The sequence below is a fragment of the Nerophis ophidion genome, linkage group LG06, assembly GCF_033978795.1.
Source record: "Nerophis ophidion isolate RoL-2023_Sa linkage group LG06, RoL_Noph_v1.0, whole genome shotgun sequence".
Taxonomy (NCBI): Eukaryota; Metazoa; Chordata; class Actinopteri; order Syngnathiformes; family Syngnathidae; genus Nerophis; species Nerophis ophidion.
In genome coordinates, this window is record NC_084616.1 from 55,674,745 (window position 1) to 55,693,982 (window position 19,238).

The 19,238-nt window shown below is 38.9% G+C and overlaps 1 protein-coding gene across 2 annotated transcripts; it reads left to right on the forward strand.

Annotated features, from left to right (window-relative positions):
- The first annotated feature begins 4,675 nt into the window (after positions 1-4,675).
- taf8 (TAF8 RNA polymerase II, TATA box binding protein (TBP)-associated factor) lies at positions 4,676-18,774 on the forward strand. Of its 2 annotated transcripts, none has more exons than XM_061904354.1 (8): positions 4,676-4,892; positions 9,362-9,521; positions 13,893-13,991; positions 14,062-14,124; positions 14,207-14,331; positions 14,415-14,562; positions 14,636-14,778; positions 18,288-18,774. In XM_061904354.1, exons 1-8 carry the CDS (start codon positions 4,845-4,847, stop codon positions 18,426-18,428), a joined length of 927 nt encoding a protein of 308 aa, XP_061760338.1. In that variant the 5' UTR covers positions 4,676-4,844; the 3' UTR covers positions 18,429-18,774. The 2 variants fall into 2 exon arrangements, with proteins under 2 accessions (XP_061760338.1, XP_061760340.1); XM_061904356.1 differs by having other exon boundaries at positions 4,676-4,868.
- Positions 18,775-19,238: the final 464 nt, after the last annotated feature.

The window sequence follows — 19,238 nt, forward strand, 5'->3', positions numbered from 1 at the left end:
CCACAGTCATTTCTGGAGTTAGTGTCAGTGGCACAGTTTCAACTTTTTACCGTCCTATTTAGTCTTTTCCCCTATACATCTTGATGAAAAAGTACATTTATTCTTATCCAAATTTGAGTTATTTTTATATGTGTGCCCTTAAAAAAACTCCTCAGTGCAGACACAAGCTGCCCTTTCATGCAGAAGAAGCCTGAAATATGGAGCAAAGGTCTCCAAACAAGCACAAGCGTTTTCCAACAGTAGTGATTTGTATAAATTCCCAGGTTGACTCAAAAAGGGAACATTTGGGATGGAACAATTAAAGCAATATTTCCAGAAATATATCTTGATATTTGCTGGAAAGGTCAAGTTTGGGCTTTGGACACATTTCACCTCTGTCTGGCAAAAAGTGTCTAACGAGGAACAAATGTTATATTGTGCTCAAGTAGAACTAGCAGTTACTTTTTAGAAATGTTACTCAGCTGCAAGTGAAAGTGCAGGTTTAAAAATATTCTCATGTTAAAGTAAGATTGAAATTGCATTACGAGCTACTTTTTAGAGGAGGGGAAGCCTGTGTACCGCAATAAGTAAAAGGTGGTACAAGTCTGATTCCAGGTGTTGTAAAATGAAGTAACACCTTCCTGGATTAAAAATTGAATACATTTTACATCTTTAATCTCACGTCACACATCTTTATTTATCCTTTGTGGATCGGCCCTAGTGTGTGAATGTGAGTGTGAATGTTGTCTGTCTATCTGTGTTGGCCCTGTGATGAAATGGCGACTTGTCCAGGGTGTATTCACCTTCCGACCGATTGTAGCTGAGATAGGCACCAGCGACCCAAAAGGGAATAAGCGGTAGAAAATGGATGGATGGATGGATCAATAAAGTTTGTCTATGTTGTCTAAGTCTTCCTGAAGGTGGTTGTCCATGCAGTTTCCCACGGGACCAGCGACTGGATTAGAACATTATTTAAAGAAACATAGCAGCATTTGGATTTCCTTTTTTTAATTGCAAAAATGTATGAATGTATATTTATTTCTATTCATTTATTGAATTTATATATTTATTAATTTAATTTGGATTTACTTTTCTAGTTCATGTTTCTAGTATGCAAAGTAACTCAAGTATACACATGTACAACTGTGTATTGACCTTTTTATAATGACCTAATTTTTATTGTACTTTTATTCATCTTTTTAATGTTATTCTTACTTATTATTTTATTTTTTTTCTGTATTGTTAAAAGGCTCTTTATGGGATTCAAAGATTTGTAGGCAAGGAAAAATTCAATATATATATATATATATATATATATATATATATGTATGTACAGTGGGGCAAAAAAGTATTTAGTCAGCCACCAATTGTGCAAGTTCTCCCACTTAAAATGGTTACAGAGGTCTGTAATTTTCATCATAGGTACACTTCAACTGTGAGAGACAGAATGTGAAAAAAAAAAATCCAGGAATTCACATTGTAGGAATTTTAAATAATTTATTTGTAAATTATGGTGGAAAATAAGTATTTGGTCAACCATTCAAAGCTCTCACTGATGGAAGGAGGTTTTGGCTCAAAATCTCACGATACATGGCCCCATTCAGTCTTTCCTTAACACGGATCAATCGTCCTGTCCCCTTAGCAGAGAAACAGCCCCAAAGCATGATGTTTCCACCCCCATGCTTCACAGTAGGTATGGTGTTCTTGGGATGCAACTCAGTATTCTTCTTCCTCCAAACACGACGAGATGAGTTTATACCAAAAAGTTATATTTTGGTTTCATCTGACCACATGACATTCTCCCAATCCTCTGCTATATCATCCATGTGCTCTCTGGCAAACTTCAGACGGGCCTGGACATGTACTACCTTAAGCAGGGGGACACGTCTGGCGCTGCAGGATTTGATTCCCTGTCGGCGTAGTGTGTTACTGATGGTAACCTCTGTTACTTTGGTCCCAGCTCTCTGCAGGTCATTCACAAGTTCCCCCCGTGTGGTTCTGGGATTTTTGCTCACCGTTCTCGTGATCATTTTAACCCCACGGGATGAGATCTTGCGTGGAGCCCCAGATTGAGGGAGATTATCAGTGGTCTTGTATGTCTTCCATTTTCTGATAATTGCTCCCACAGTTGATTTTTTCACACCAAGCTGCTTGCCTATTGTAGATTCACTCTTCCCAGTCAGGTGCAGGTCTACAATTCTTTTCCTGGTGTCCTTCGGCAGCTCTTTGGTCTTGGCCATAGTGGAGTTTGGAGTCTGACTGTTTGAGACTGTGGACAGGTGTCTTTTATACAGATAACGAGTTCAAAGAGGTTCCATTAATACAGGTAACGAGTGGAGGACAGAAGAGCTTCTTAAAGAAGAAGTTACAGGTCTGTGAGAGCCAGAGATCCTCTTTGTTTGAAGTGACCAAATACTTATTTTCCACCATAATTTACAAATAAATTCTTTAAAATTTCTACAATGTGAATTCCTGGATTTTTTTCACATTTTGTCTCTCACAGTTGAAGTGTACCTATGATGAAAATTACAGACCTCTGTCATCATTTTAAGTGGGCGTACTTGCACAATCGGTGGCTGACTAAATACTTTTTTGCCCCACTGTAATTCATCACATATTTCACACGTCCGAAAAGGAGTAGGAAGAAGCTGAGCTTATTGACTCCTACCCCTTTTCATACCATAGCAAATTTATCCCATTTCCTTGTTCTCTGTAACATAACATTGAACAAATAATTAATAAACAAATATTATACAAAGTAAATAAACAAATGCTATCTACATAAATAATATTTGTCTCAATAAAAAAAATAAAAAAAATAAAACAACAAAAAAAGGGTTCAATATATCCATCCATCCATTTCCTACCGCTTATTCCCTTTTGGGGTCGCGGGGGGCACTGGCACCTATCTCAGCTATATATTCATCATAATTATTGTTCTGTGTACTTTGTGAACACTTGTAGTTTGAGCAGTCTCTTAAATTGAATCATATCGGTGCTTTGTTTGATTTATTTACTTAATCCACTCCATAATTTAATTCCACTTGTGGATATGCCAAAGGTTTTAAGTGTTTACAAGCATACAAATGATATTTCTCCTCTTTATTTGAGAAGAATTGTTGAACATTCTTGGGTAGCAAGTTATAGTTTGCTTTGTACATAATGTGTTTGTTAACATAGTTTGTTAAGCATATTTGAAATCAACTGTACAACTGCCATTATAATTACCATTAGTGTGGACTCCAGACCCTTATTTCGATGACTCGACAATAGACATTTGGGAGACAAAGTGGCCTCATAATGGATGAACTTGGCGAAAGAGGACGAGACGAGGCAGAATTTGGCCCGGTGTTTGTAGCACAAGCGTCTCTGTGACAAAGATCAGACACATTTCACAAGTCAACAGCCTGATGTCACTCGCCGCTGCGGGACAAATGAGGTCAAAGGTTATGGCCAAAAAGCCATGCGGGAGACTAGACCTGAGCAGCTTCACACGGCCTGGTTACACTTCTGCTACACTGTGTTTGCTCAACATGATCAATCTTCTGGGTGAAATCAAAGAGTTTTCGGAATATCCCTCAGCCAATAAATGAGCTGACCTAGAGTTATAGCTGTGCAGTGATTGGACAGTGATCAAGCTCTCCTGATCCCTTATGCAGCGTGCAGCAGCCAATCGTGCATGTTGACACACACACACACACACACCCTTTATCTGATGCCACATGGAAGTTGTCACCTGCTGTGTTTATTTGCCTCACATCGTTGCCCTTTTACCTAAAACTCAACAGCAGGACGCTCATGAATATCAATTATCCAGCAGCGACGGTGGGAGTTGACCTTTCTCCACTTGCTTATAAACTGCACCATCTGCTCTGGTTTCTTTGCCTGTTGATGCCTAACAGGTCCAAACCTTGGCAACAAAAAAAGGAGCGCAGGACGGCTTAGCTTCACCGTAAGTAGACTTGCTCGCATTGATCGCCCAATAATCACACCGAATAAATATTCCCTTGACTCTCTGAAGGCACATCATGATGTTAATGGAGGAGCTCATCCCATTTGCCAAGGCGATGCTGAACCAGAGGAAAAACGGACGGCGACTCCTGAAGATCTACATCCAGGGTTCCACCCTGGTCGTCCTTGGAGCGGTGGGAATAGTCCTTGAGAAGGCCTTCCTGCCGCTCATGGAGCACATAGCCGGAGAAGACAGAGCGCTGGAAGCGCTGATGAAGGCAAAGAAACAGGCGTCCAAGTGCCACATCTCCGTCAATGCTAAGTCCAAACATCTGGCAGTGGTTCAGCCATCCATCCGCCTGCATGCCTTCTAATAGATGGTCTACTCCACGCTAATGCTAGTCAAATAAATCCATTTTGTGTGTATTTTTTTTATGTCTTTGATGACTTGTGACAACAATAAGTTCCGTTGGTAATGTTCAGTATTTCTGGATAAAAACCTTCCAAATCTGGTATTTATGGTCTCTGTTTGATGACTGTATTATGCTGATAGTATATATTTGTACCATGAATTGATTAACGTGGACCCCGACTTAAACAAGTTGAAAAATTTATTCGGGTGTTACCATTTAGTGGTCAATTGTACAGAATATGTACTGAACTGCGCAATCTACTAATAAAAGTATCAATCAATCAATCAAACTGTAAGTTATTTGTAGATGTAATTGCATTTGCAGCCACAGGGGGCAACACCGGGCACGGCGTACAGAAATCTTCCCAATTGGCAGAAGTGACGTTACAAACAAGGCAGGCTAAGTGTTTACTAACGATAGCTAAATGTCGCAGCCTGAGCTGGATTTGTATTTTTAACGAATACAAACAAAACCACCGCGGAGTGGTTGTTAAGGCGTTTGATGGCGGATCCTGCGGTGGCATCGGTAGGTTCACTGGCTGCCTGCGGGGTGAGAAATGCTTTTACTATCACAGAGAAAGCTAGCTGTAGTTAGCATTAGCCTGTGTCGGTTCTGCGTGATGAAACGTTGTTGTCAGTCGTCCTTTAGGCAGACTAATGTCTTCCATGGCCTGTATTATTGCATATTTAAAGTGATTTGTGAAATAAGTGTCCAGATATAAAATATTCGAACGGCACATTCATTTTGGGCCAGAGCGCACCATCACAGTGATCAAATATATGATAAGTTGGATCAGTGTTTTTCAACCTTTTTTGAACCAAGGCACATTTTTTGCGTTGAAAAAATCCGGAGGCACATCACCAGCAGAAATCATTAAAAAACAAAACTGAGTTGACAGTAATAAGTTGTTGTCGCAATTGTTGGATGACTATAACGCAGGGGTCACCAACCTTTTTGAAACCAAGAGCTACTTCTTGGGTACTGATTAATGTGAAGGGCTACCAGTTTGATACACACTTAAATAAATGGCCAGAAATAGCCAATTTGCTCAATTTACCTTTAATAAATAAATCTATACATATATAAAACATGGGTATTTCTGTCTGTCATTCCGTCGTACATTTGTTGTCCTTTTATGGAAGGTTTTTGTAGAGAATAAATGATGAAAAAACACTTAATTGAACGGTTTAAAAGAGGAGAAAAAATTTAAATTAAATTTTTAAACATAGTTTATCTTCAATTTCGACTCTTTAAAATTCAAAATTCAACATAAAAAATGAAGAGAAAAACTAGCTCATTCGAATCTTTTTGAAAAAATAAAAAAAATAATTTATGGAACATCATTAGTAATTTTTCCTGATTAAGATTAATTTTAGAATTTTGATGACATGTTTTAAATAGGTTGAAATACAATCTGCACTTTGTTATAATACATAACAAATTGGACCACGCTATATTTCTAACATAGACAAATCATTATTTATTCTAGATTTTCCAGAACAAAAATTAAAAAAAAATTCAAAAGACTTTGAAATAAGATTTAAATTTGAGTCTACAGATTTTCTAGATTTGCCAGAATATTTTTTTTGAGTTTAATCATAATAGGTTTGAAGAAATATTTCACAAATGTTCTTTGACAAAAATACAGAAGCTAAAATGAAGAATTAAATTCAAATGTATTTTATTATTCTTTACAAAAAAAAAATACTTGAACATTGATTTAAATTGTCGGGAAAAAAGAGGACGGAATTTAAAAGGTAAAAAGGTATATGTGTTTAAAAATCCTAAAATAATTTTTAAGGTTGTATTTTTTCTCTAAAATTGTCTTTCTGAAAGTTATAAGAAGCAAAGTAAAAAAATAAATTAATTTATTTAAACAAGTGAAGATCAAGTCTTTAAAATATTTTCTTGGATTTTCAAATTCTATTTGAATTTTGTCTCTCTTAGAATTGAAAATGTCGAGCAAAGCGAGACCAGCTTGCTAGTAAATAAATACAATTTAAAAAAATATAGGCAGCTCACTGGTAAGTGCTGCTATTTGAGCTATTTTTAGAACAGGCCAGTGGGCTACTCATCTGGTCCTTATGGGTTGTTGTTGGTGACCCCAGCTTTAACGCATAACAAAGCATGCATCAATATAGCTCTTGTCTCAAAGTAGGTGTACTGTCACCACCTGTCACATTACACCCTGACTTATTTTGACGTTTTTTCTGTTTTCATGTGTGTAGTGTTTTACTTCTTGTCTTGCGCTCCTATTTTGGTAGCTTTTTCTCTTTTTTGGTATTTTCCTGTAGCAGTTTCATGTCTTCCATTGAGCGATATTTCCCGCATCTACTTTGTTTTAGCAATCAACAATATTTTATTGTTTTTATCCTTCTTTGTGGGGACATTGTTGATTGTCATGTCATGTTCGGATGTACATTGTGGACACCGTCTTTGCTCCACAGTAAGTCTTTGCTGTTGTCCATCATTCTGTTTTCGGTTACTTTGTAGCCATTTCAGTCTTAGTTTTGTTCTTCATAGCCTTCCCTAAGCTTCAATGCCTTTTTTTAGGGGCACTCGCCTTTTGCTTATTTTTTGGTTTAAGCATAAGACACCTTTTTACCTGCACACTGCCTCCCGCTGTTTCCGACATCTACAAAGCAATTATCTATCTGCTGCCACCTACTGATATGGAAGAGTATTACATGGTTACTCTCCCGAGCTCTAGACAGCACCGACCACTCAACAACAACACATCATTTGCAGACTATGATTACTGGTTTGCAAAAAATATTTTTTAACCCAAATAGGTGAAATGAGATAATCTCCCACGGCACACCAGACTGCGTCTCATGGCACACTAGTGTGCCGCGGCACAGTGGTTGAAAAACACTAAGTTAGATGAGTAAAAGCCAAGATCTTTCACCACATTTTCTTCTCTTTTAATGCATTGTAAATGTATTCTTTTTTAAATTACAATTTATCAAATGTTTATATTCTTCCCCGTTGTTACTCACACTCTTTCACATGCATTTTCACCATGCATGCAATTTAGTCTTTAAACAAGTAATTGTCCTCTTTTTCTAACAAAGAAAAATGCTCATGCGTTTTAAACGGTAACCTTGTGTTTGTTTTAAAGCAGTGGTTCTCAAATGGGGGTTCGCATACCCCTGGGGGGACTTGAAGGTATGCCAAGGGGTACGTGAGATGTTTTAAAAATATTCTAAAAATAGCAACAATTCAAAAATCTTTTAAAAATATTATTTACTGAATAATACTTCAGCAAAATATGAATGTAAGTTCATAAACTGTGAAAAGAAATGCAACAATGCAATATTCAGTTTTTACAGCTAGATTTTTTGTGGACATGTTCCATAAATATTGATGTTAAAGATTTATTTTTTTGGTGAAGAAATGTTTAGAATTAAGTTCATGAATCCAGATGGATCTCTATTACAATCCCCAAAGAGGGCACTTTAAGTTGATGATTACTTATATGTGTAGACATCTTTATTTATAATTGAATCACTTGTTTATTTTTTCAACAAGTTTTTAGTTATTATATATCTTTTTTTCCAAATAGTTCAAGAAAGACTACTAAAAATGAGCAATATTTTGCACTATTATACACTTTAATAAATCAGAAACTGATGACATAGTGCTGTATTTTACTTCATCTCTTTTATTCAACTAAAAATTCTTTGCTCTGAATAAGGGGTACTTGAATTAAAAAAATGTTCACAGGGGGTACATCACTGAAAAAAGGTTGAGAACCACTGCTTTAAAGGATTACATGATTCTATGATTATATACTCTGATGATTAACTTGTGTGATGACTGTATTAAGCTGATAGTATATATTTATACCATAAATTGATTAACGTCGACCCGGACAGAAAGGACAGGACTTGAACAATTTGAAAAACTTATTCGGGTGTTACCATTTAGTGGTCAATTGTACGGAATATGTACTGTACTGTGCTATGTACTAATAAAAGTCTCCTTCAATCAATCAAAATGCATTTACCGAGTCAAAAATGTAATCAATGATTTACAAATAAAGCAAATTGCTTATATTAATGTGAGTCCACATGCTCTGTTGACTAGAACAGTCGTTCTCAAACTTTTTTCACCAAGCACCACCTCAGAAAACACTTGGCTCTCCAAGCACCACCATAATGACCTACATTAAAATACAGTAGCATAGTAGGCCTAAGTATTCATTAAAAACAAAGTAGAGGCTCTATTTCACAAGTATCTTTAGTATATTTGGTCATTGTAACATTACAAACAGTGCACAAAAACTCCCCATCCATTCATCTTCTTTCGCTTATCCAAGGTCGGGTCGCAGGTGCTGCAACCTAAGCGGGGAAGCCCAGAGCTCCCCCTCCCCAGCCACTTTGTCCAGCTCCTACTGGGGGATCCCGAGGTGTTCCCAGGCCAGCCGGGAGACTTAGTCTTCCCAATGTGTCCTGGGTCTTCCCCGTGGCCTCCTAGCAGTCGAATGTGTCCTTAACACCTCACTAGGGAGGCGTTCAGGAGGCATCCTGACCAGATGTCCGAACCACCTCATCTGGCTCCTCTCGATGTGGAAGAGCAGCGGCTTTACTTTGAGCTCCTCCCGGATGACAAAACTTATCACCCTATCTCTAAGGGAGAGCCCCGCCACCCTTTCGATCATAACCCAAAGCTCATGACCATAGGTGAGGATGGGAAAGTAGATCGACCGGTAAATTGAAAGCTTTGCCTTCCGGCTCAGCTCCTTCTTCACCACAACGGGTCGATACAGCCTCCCCATTACTGATTTACAGTGTCCTGTGGCATACCACAAGATGGAGCCCACGCACCGTACAACAGTTTGAGAGTCACTGGACTACAATAGAGGACGACCCGCTTTTGACAGATTTTTATAATGTGTGGACCTGTTATTTTGACATCCATCACATATTTTAATAAATATTTACTATACTGGAAAATACCATGCAATCAATATATTATATATTTCCTTACTAAATATGCGTTTTACGTTTTCCCAGCGCGCGAGTGGCAGTAAAGCAGCCACCAGCCCAGTGGAAAACTACCAGCTGGCCAGACGGCGCACCTTGCAAGTGGTCGTGAGCGCCCTCCTGACAGAGTCCGGCTTCGACTGTGCCGAGAAGGCAGCGGTGGAAACGCTCACAGAAATGATGCAGAGTTGTACGTATGAATCCTGCTGTGGTGTTTGTTGCATCTGTGACTGTTATGCGTTGTTGATATTCTGTGTTAAAGCAAAATAAGGATTAAAAAAAGGTATTTAATTTTAGGGCTGCACGATTAATTGACGTTGAGGTTTCAATTAGTGCGATTACGTCATCGTCAGCGTTTGAGTGACAGTCATCAATCAATCAATGTTTATTTATACAGCCCTAAATTACGACTGTCTCAAAGGGCTGTACAAGCAACAAAGATATCCTCGGTTCATATCCCACATCAGGGCAAGGAAAAACTCAACTAAATGGGACAATGAGAAAACTTGTAGAGGATCGCAGATGTGGGGACCGGTGCAATGGACGTCGAGTGGATCAAGCATAATACTGTGAGAGTCCAGTCCATAGTAGATCTAACATAACATCTAACATAGTAGGGTCAGCAGGAGACCATCCCGAGCGGAGACAGGTCAGCAGCGCAGAGACTTCCCCAACCGATGCCAGTGCTTCATCAGTGGCCACCGAACCTGTGCCCCTGCCCCTCCACGAGGGAAAGGGGGCAGAGCAGAGTAGAAAAGACAGATCAACTGGTGAAAAAGGGGGGTCTTTTTAAAGTCTAGCGTAGTGGTCCCCAACCACCGGGCCGCGGCCCCATTGGTACCGGGCCGCAGAAGAATTTTGTATTTTTTATTTAAAAAAAAAAAAAAAAACAGTTTTTTTTTGTTTTGTTTTTTTTAATTAAATCAACATAAAAAACACAATATACACTTACAATTAGTGCGCCAACCACAAAAACCTCCCTTTTTCATGACAAAAACCTCCCTTTTTCTTGACAAAGGAGAAAAAAAAAAAAAAAGACCCCGGGCCACCGGACTAATTATTAAGCGTTTACCGGTCCGCGGATACAAAAAGGTTGGGGACCACTGGGCTAGAGTATACAAATGAGTTTTAAGGTGGGACCTAAATGCGTCATGTTCGCGTTTCTTCGTCTCTCGCTTTAAACAGGGAGAAAGACGTCTCACTCTGTGCACCGTCTATTAATAATAATACATTTGATTTATAAGCGCCTTTCAAGAAACCCAGGGACACTTTATAACAGTAGAAGGAACTGAATGCAGTGAGCCCACTTTTCAGTCATCGACAATCTTTGTCTCGGTGGGAGGATAGCAGGGCGCCAGATTTAGACACACGCAGGAAGTACGGGCAGACAGCCTCCCTGCTCACGACTCTGATTAGGATTACAAAGCCAAATGTCAGCTTCAAATCGGATGGGCAATATGGACCCATCAACATTGCAAAATTATCTGCGTCCTAAAGTCACCAGCCTTGGCGTCACTACAGACAGCGATTTTAAACTTGACAAACAAGTCAATGGCGTTTTAAAATCGTGTTTTTATCATCTCCGTCTTTTAGTAAAGGTAAAACCGTTTTTATCTTTTAACCTTTTTGAACAAGTCGTGCATGCTTTTATTTCAAGTCGCCTGGACTACTGCAATGCACTTTATGCTGGCATTAGCCAAAAAGCTCTCTCCCGGTTGCAGTTAGTCCAGAACGCTGCAGCACGACTTTTAACAGGGACCAGGAAACGCCAGCATATAACCCCAATTCTTCAGAGTTTGCACTGGCTCCCTGTTCATTTTAGAATTGATTTTAAAACATTGCTGTTTGTTTTTAAATCTTTACATGGACTGGCACCTCAGTATATCTCGGACCTCAGCCAAATTTACACTCCTGCACGCGCTCTGAGGTCCGAGAGACAGTTCTAGCTTATGGTGCCCAAGACCAGACTTAAGACCAGGGGAGACAGGGCCTTCTCTGTGGTCGGCCCTAAGCTCTGGAACACTCTGCCCCTCCATGTTCAAACTGCTTCCACAGTGGAGTGTTTTAAGTCTCGTCTTAAGACCCACTTTTATTCTTTGGCTTTTAACACTGCGTGAGTTTGTGGTCCACTGTCCTCTGTTGTCCTCTGTTTTTTTTAATACATTTTGATTTCTATTTTACTGTTTTAATTGCTTTTACCCTTTAAACTTTTTTTAATCTTATTTATTTTTTTTATATTGGTTTTATATGTATTTATTTTTTGTTTTTATTCAGTCATTGGTGGAGTATAATATTGTTTTTAACATGGCTGTGCAGCACTTTGGAAACATTATTGTTGTTTAAATGTGCTATATAAATAAAGTGGATTGGATTGGATTGGATCAACACAGACGAATGAGCGAGAATGCCGTGATCATCTCGTGATGGCATTAAACAAAAAAAACAATGTCTGATTTGGTTTTTCCAACCGGGACATACAGTAAATGCACTTAGGATGTTCATTAAGTTACATTTTTGCTAACCGAAATGAATCCCATTTTCTTTTCTTTATTTATTTAGGATAACGTTGTTTACCTACCTATTTACAATTACAGTACAATGGTTAACAATTATACAGTAATGAGAAAAACGTCTATATCCTTTTAAATGGTTACTTGCATTATTAATAATTATGTATTATGAATACATTACGTTATAAATACTGCATAGTTTAGATTTTTTTTCTTTGCTTTAAAAGCACAACGTAGACAAAAAACTCTTGAGTCTTTCTGCATAAGCCAATTATTTTTGAAAGTAGATAATTGCATATTGTTCTGTGTTGACAGTCTAAAAGTAACAGGTCTTTCATCACTTTTTACTTTTGCAGGTTTATGCATTTTTATGTATAAAATATAAAAAACACAAATTGAACCACAATTTTGGAGAGCAAAATCACTGTTAGGGCAAACCTTTCATTTGCGGGATTTTGTATGTTTGCTTATCACTTCTACAGACCCCGTTTCCATATGAGTTAGGAAATTGTGTTAGATGTATATATAAACGGAATACAGTGATTTGCAAATCCTTTTCAACCCATACTCCATTGAATGCAATACAAAGACAAGATATTTGATGTTCAAACTCATAAACTTAATTTTTTTTTGCAAATAATAATCAACTTTGAATTTCATGGCTCCAACACGTGCCAAAGGAGTTGGGAAAGGGCATGTTCACCAATGTGTTACATCACATTTTCTTTTAACAACACTCAATAAACGTTTGGGAACTGAGGAAACTAATTGTTGAAGCTTTGAAAGTGGAATTCTTTACCATTCTTGTTTGATGTAAACCTTAAGTTGTTCAACAGTCCGGGGTCTTGTCGTATTTTACGCTTCATAATGCGCCACGCATTTTCGATGGGAGACATGTCTGGACTGCAGGCGGGCCAGGAAAGTACCCACACTCTTTTACTACGAAGCCACGCTGTTGTAACACGTGGCTTGGCATTGTTTTGCTGAAATAAGCAGGGGCGTCCATGATAACGTTGCTTGGATGACAACATATGTTGCTCAGAAACCTGTATGGACAATTCAGCATTAACGGTGCCTTCACAGATGTGTAAGTTACCCATGCTTTGGGCACTAATACACCCCCATACCATCACAGATGCTGCCTTTTGAACTTTGCGCCTATAATAATCCGGATGGTTATTTTCCTCTTTGTTCCGGAGGACACTACGTCCACAGTTTCCAAATATAATTTGAAATGTGGACTTGTCAGACCACAGAACACCTTTACACTTTGCATCAGTCCATCTTAGATGAGCTCAGGCCCAGCAAAGCCAGCGGCGTTCCTGGGTGTTGTTGATGGATGGCTTTCGCTTTGCATAGTAGATTTTTAACTTGCACTTACAGATTTAGCGACCAACTGTAGTTACTGACTGGTTTTATAAAGTGTTCCTGAGCCCATGTGTTGATATCCTTTACACACTGATGTCCGTTTTTTATGCAGTACGGCCTGAGGGATCAACAGTCCGTAATATCATCGCTTACGTGCAGTGATTTCTCCAGATTCTCTGAACCTTTTGATGATTTTACGGACCATAGATGGTAACATCCCTAAATTCCTTGCAATAGCTTGTTGAAAAATGTTGTTCTAAAACGGTTCGACAATTTGCTTACAAATTGGTGACCCTCGCCCATCCTTGTTTGGGAGTTACTTAGCATTTCATGGAAGCTGCTTTTATACCCAATCATGGCACCCACCTGTTCCCAATTAGCCTGCACACCTGTGGAATGTTCCAAATAAGTGTTTGATGAGCATTCCTCAACTTAATTAGTATTTATTGCCACCTTTCCCAACTTCTTTATCATGTGTTGCTGGCATCAAAATCTAAAGTTAATGATTATTTGCAAAAAAAAAAAAAAAGTTTATCAGTTTGAACATCAAATATGTTGTCTTTGGAGCATATTCAACTGAATATGGGTTGAAAATGATTTGCAAATCACTGTATTCCGTTGATATTTACATCTAACACAATTTCCCAACTCATATGGAAACGGGGTTTGTATTTGGTTTTCAGATATAACAGAAATTGGGCGCTGTGCTAAATCGTATTGTGAACACACGGCCAGAAGCGTCCCGACCCTTTCGGATACTGTGGTAACTCTTATCGAAATGGGTGAGTCAAGGAGGACATATTGATTATGTGCATCTGCCGGTTGAAGTTACATCTGTTTGATTTTCGGCAGGATTCAATATCGACACACTGCCTGTGTATGCTAAGCGCTCCCAGAGGATGGTCATAACTGCACGTGAGGAGCATGGGCATAATACTTTCTGTAATGACTTGGGCATGATCCATTGAAATGTGTTTTTACTTTGGATGAATTTCAGCTCCGATTACAAACCCACCTTTGACCCCCAAAGCACTGTCGGCTGGACAAAAGCACATACATCCACCTCACATCCCAAGCCACTTCCCAGAATTCCCAGATCCTCACACTTACATCAAAACACCTGTGAGTCGGAAGTGTGACTGCAAGCAAATATTTTCTTTCTTCCTACGCTACATTTAAATGGTATAATCGTGTCTTCCCTGCAGACGTTTCGGGAGCCAGTCTCAGACTACCAAGTGGTGCGAGAGAAAGCCGCCACTCAAAGGAGGGACGTGGAGCGAGCTCTCACACGCTTCATGGCCAAGACCAGCAAAACTCAGAGCCTCTTTAAGGATGACATTACCGCCTTCCCATGTGAGTGATGTGTACCCGATCTTACTCTTTATTTGTCACGCATGTGATGGAACATCTTCCCCTGTATCACCAGTGATTGCTGCGCAGCCGAGCATTATTCCATACCTCAACGCACTCCTGCCATCCGAACTGGAACTGCAGACTCTTGAAGAAACGGACTCGTCTGAGCAGGACGACCAGACAGACAGCGAGAATGCAACTGGAAACATCATCAATGTAAGTATAACTTATTTGATTGACTGTTGAACATGTCTTCAAGTGTCCTGAAGCTTTAACATTGTTTGAATTTTGTATGATCTCCCAGCATTCCTGGGATTAGTTTCAAATGGGGACCTTGGGTGATTTTAACTCACATTTCAAACATTTCCTTGTGGCGTAGATATGTATTGGATACGCTGTGGTATAAATTTTGCTCCACAGTCACGATTACAACCCTTTTTTTTTGAGTCTGTCTGCAAGAGGTCTGTGGTGGGGTTTCCAGATTGCATATGAAGCCACGCCCCATTCTCTCCAATATGATCATGATTTATCTTTGAAAATGTGCACAGTTTAAATATAAATCTTGAAGTCGACACCACGGGCTTCACTGTGGAAGAGGGGTTAGTGTGTCTGCCTCACAATACGAAGGTCCTGCAGTCCTGGGTTCAATCCAGGCTCGGTATCTTTCTGTGTGGAGTTTGCATGTTCTCCCCGTGAATGCGTGGGTTCCCTCCGGGTACTCCGGCTTCCTCCCACCTCCAAAGACATGCACCTGGGGATAGGTTGATTGGCAACACTAAATTGGCCCTAGTGTGTGAATGTTGTCTATCTGTGTTGGCCCTGCGATGAGGTAGCAACTTGTCCAGGATGTATCACGCCTTCCGCCCGATTGTAGCTGAGATAGGCGCCAGCGCCCCCCGCAACCCCAAAAGGGAATAAGCAGTAGAAAATGGATGGATGGATGGATGGAAGTCGTCACCACTATTTTCTTTTTCAAGACACTGTCGTAAATAAACTTCAAAAACCCATAGGTTCACCCGGTCACAACATTCGGTACACCTGTTCATTTGCCGATCCATACACAGGGTATCCGCAGGATATTAAAGTCTTAAATTCAACTATTTTAATGTAAGGCCTTAAAATATCTAAAATGTGCCTGAAATTTCATAACATTTCTCAAATGCGATTTTGAAAGGTCTTACAAATCTATTTATGCTACCTTAATTTAAAATAATGCACAAACTTGAATCTTGCTTTTAAATGTTTTGATTTTCAATGTTATTACAACACGGAACTAACCTGTGCTGCTCGGTCAGAATTAATTGAGCACCACCAGCTAGGGGGCTGTGCGCGCGCAGCAGTGTGTTGTCAAAGTTTAGCATAGCAGCGGTGAAAATTTAACAAAAGCCAAATTACCTGCATATGATGGGTCTGTGCAAATTCAGCGATTTGTAGCTCCAGAACGATCAATTTAATGCTTGATCGATGCCGGTGGATGGAAGCATAAAATGTTTAAGATCCGATATGGAGTCATCCAGGAAGAAAAGCGTTTGTCCACAAAAGTCATTGGAATGGTCATGGAAACATAGAAAATGTGGGATAAGTCCATGTCAAAACGTCAAACACTTGCACAACTATACAAGAATCAACTTAACTCCAACCAAACGAGTGTTATGTGGGTATCCAGCTTCTCTTGCCTAATCTTTTCTCCAGGTTTATACAGCAACTGACATTAAAAGCTATAAAGGTTGTCTGCTTGGTGTTTACATTCAGTTTATGGCTGAGTGAGGAAAGAAAGGAAGTTTGGCAGATGTCATCTTGTCATGCTTAAATAAAAACTAGTCTTTGTTTATTAGATAGATAAATAGATAGTACTTTATTGATTCCTTCAGGAGAGTTCCTTCAGGAAAATTAAAAGCAATTAGCAATATGTTTTCAAAAAACAGGTGTCAATTGATTTAAAAACAGGTAAACATGTATTCATACATACCAGATACAAAATGAGCTGAGCAAATTTCCACATTATTCACATCCAACTTATGTTGCGGCTTGCAAGCTATGACCTTTATTTTTAGACTATTTCTGTCTGCACTGTTTTACACAACTAAGTGCAGATACAGTAGTAGTAGTAGTAGTATTGTAGATGTTTTTATCTGCTTGCTCAATTATGACAGCCACAAAAACACGGCAAAAGTTAACCATTTAGCTTTAGCAGAGATGCTATCAGACCATTTAACAGATGGGACAAGTGGTAGAAAATGGATGGATATCGTTGTGCCTTCCTCTACCATTGCATGTAGAGGAAAGGGTTGTAAAATGGTTGTTACAAGAAAACATGATGTGAAGCACACTGCACTTTTTGCAAGAAAACAGTTGTATGGCAAATCTGAAAAATGGCTGTTCCATCCATCCATTTTCTACCGCTTATTCCCTTTCAGGTTCGCGGGGGGCGCTGGCGCCTATCTCAGCTACAATCGGGCGGAAGGCAGGGTACACCCTGGACAAGTCGCCACCTCATCGCAGGGCCAACACAGATAGACAGACAACATTCACACTCACATTCACACACTAGGGCCAATTTAGTGTTTCCAATTAACCTATCCCCAGGCTGTTATGTTTGCTAATATGTGTTTCAATTAGTTTACAACAGAGTCTTCTGGTGTATTTAGTTAGTTTAGCCATTTTGTTTTCCAAAATGAAAGAGCAGTGAATTAATTCATATACTTACAATTCATACTGGCCCTCTGATTTTCCTTGGTACGTTTTTGTCCGTATGCATATGAAATGGTCTTAAATTATTGTCATTGTGGTCTTTAAAAAGTCTTAGTCTTAAATTTCACTTTTTTAATAAAGTCCTGCAGAGACCCTGCAAAAAATGCTGCATTAAAAAAAAAAGTCACATTTATAAACAATAATGTCTCTGCATGTTGCACATCGGTGTTAAGGACATGCCATGATTAGATACATACTTAATCTTACCCTTTCTTTGTGTTGTATTTTTCATAAACAATAAACACGTTTACCTTGCTGGGATGTCTCAAAGTAGCCAGCCTGAAAAACCTTGCCAAGAAAAGCATCTAAAACTGTGTGCAAGTTCACGCCAAAATGCAATGAACCTTGTAATTTGACACCTTGGTATTGTTTAATGTGAGTATCAAACAGTGTAATGTACAACATTTATAAAAAATAAAAATAAAAACCAAAATCATAAGAGTTCCCCTTTAATCAATGGTCCATTTTTTAAAACAGAAAATACTCCCTCAACAATAATGGAAATATTTGGTTATTTCTCCCTTGAGCTGCGTGATTGTGGAGGCATGCACGGCCATCTTTGTGCTGTTTGGGTTTTCAATTGGTCATAGATGAACAAAAACCAGGAAAGCCTCAGATGTTTAAAAATGCAATTTCAAGGGTAGGGATTTATTTGAGTGCAGCAACAGCTGATAGATAATGCCAGTAATTTTTTTTTGTTCCTATGTGCTTGCAATTGGTTAAGGTTTCAGGACACGGCAACACCCTACTGTTCTTATGTCAGCTCCTAAATTACATTGCTGAATGCTCACAGGAAAAAAAAGATCAATCTACGGTTCAAAGAATGGAAAGTCATAATTTTGCTACAATTATCAAAAGGACACAGCTAAAGTAATTTTTACAGTTCTACAAAGTATTAACCGAAATGTCAAACGTTTTATGTAACTGACACATGACTGTGTTACCATTTAGCTTTTACTTCTTTCTTTCCCTAGGATGACCTGGGTGTGGACAAAGAGAACGCCATGCTTCCTCAAAGCGGCACCATTCCCTCCTCAAAAAGCAACGAGGACAACATGATTGACAACCCATACTTGCGGCCGGTTAAGAAGCCTAAAGTGAGGAGGAAGAAATGAACCAGGATTTGAACACACCTAAAGACTTTTTGTCCAAAATGGTTCTTCCTACCTGCCCCCTGGCCTTGTACAGCAGGCCACCACTTCATCGCACAGCTGGTCCGCTGAGGAACCTCCATTCTTCTACTGAAGAAAACTTTGGTTTGATTTCAAATGTTTTCCTTGTATAGGCACTCACTTGCTTAAAACCTTCATTTTGTAATAATTTACTGTGTTTGTACTAAGACTTACATTGGCTAACTAAACTTCTGTTTTGTTTTTTCCGGTTGTCTGTTTTGGACCTGACAGCAATACTTTTTTTTTTTTACCAAACATATAAATCTTGGAGGTGGATGATCACACACTATTTCTGGACAAAATTTATTTACATTCAAAAACTGTGAAATGTCATGGTTGTCCTAGTAATTGGGCCATTTGTTAAACAATTCTGACTTAAATACAGCAATAACATTTTTCTCCGCCTTTGACCCATATTAGACAACGTGTAACCATGGCTACCAGGCTTAATTGTGAAGGATTGAACTAGGGCTGTAACTATTTAGTAGACTATTCATCAACTATAACGAGTAGTCGACTCATAAGGTCTAAGTGTACAAATTCAGTGGCTCTAATTTAGCTTGAGATATTTTTAGGCATGTTCTTACGAACAACAAAGATGATTAATTAATTCCTAAATATTTATACTGTAACTATGCAGCTCATTCTGCTGTTACAAAAAGAAACATTTTTTTAACTTGTTTGTTTTAAAAGCAAAGAAAGGCAAAGTGCTCAATCCACTCCCCAAAGTATAAACATGTTTTCACCCGCTAT

What these genes read in the sequence shown, in the direction of transcription:
- taf8 (XM_061904354.1), top strand. Translation starts at nt 4,845, where the DNA reads ATGGCGGATCCTGCGGTGGCATCGGTAGGTTCACTGGCTGCCTGCGGG. An exon ending in GTTCACTGGCTGCCTGCGGG is followed by an intron (nt 4,893 to 9,361) that starts GTGAGAAATGCT and finishes ACGTTTTCCCAG; the next exon opens with CGCGCGAGTGGCAGTAAAGC. An exon ending in CAACTGGAAACATCATCAAT is followed by an intron (nt 14,779 to 18,287) that starts GTAAGTATAACT and finishes TTCTTTCCCTAG; the next exon opens with GATGACCTGGGTGTGGACAA.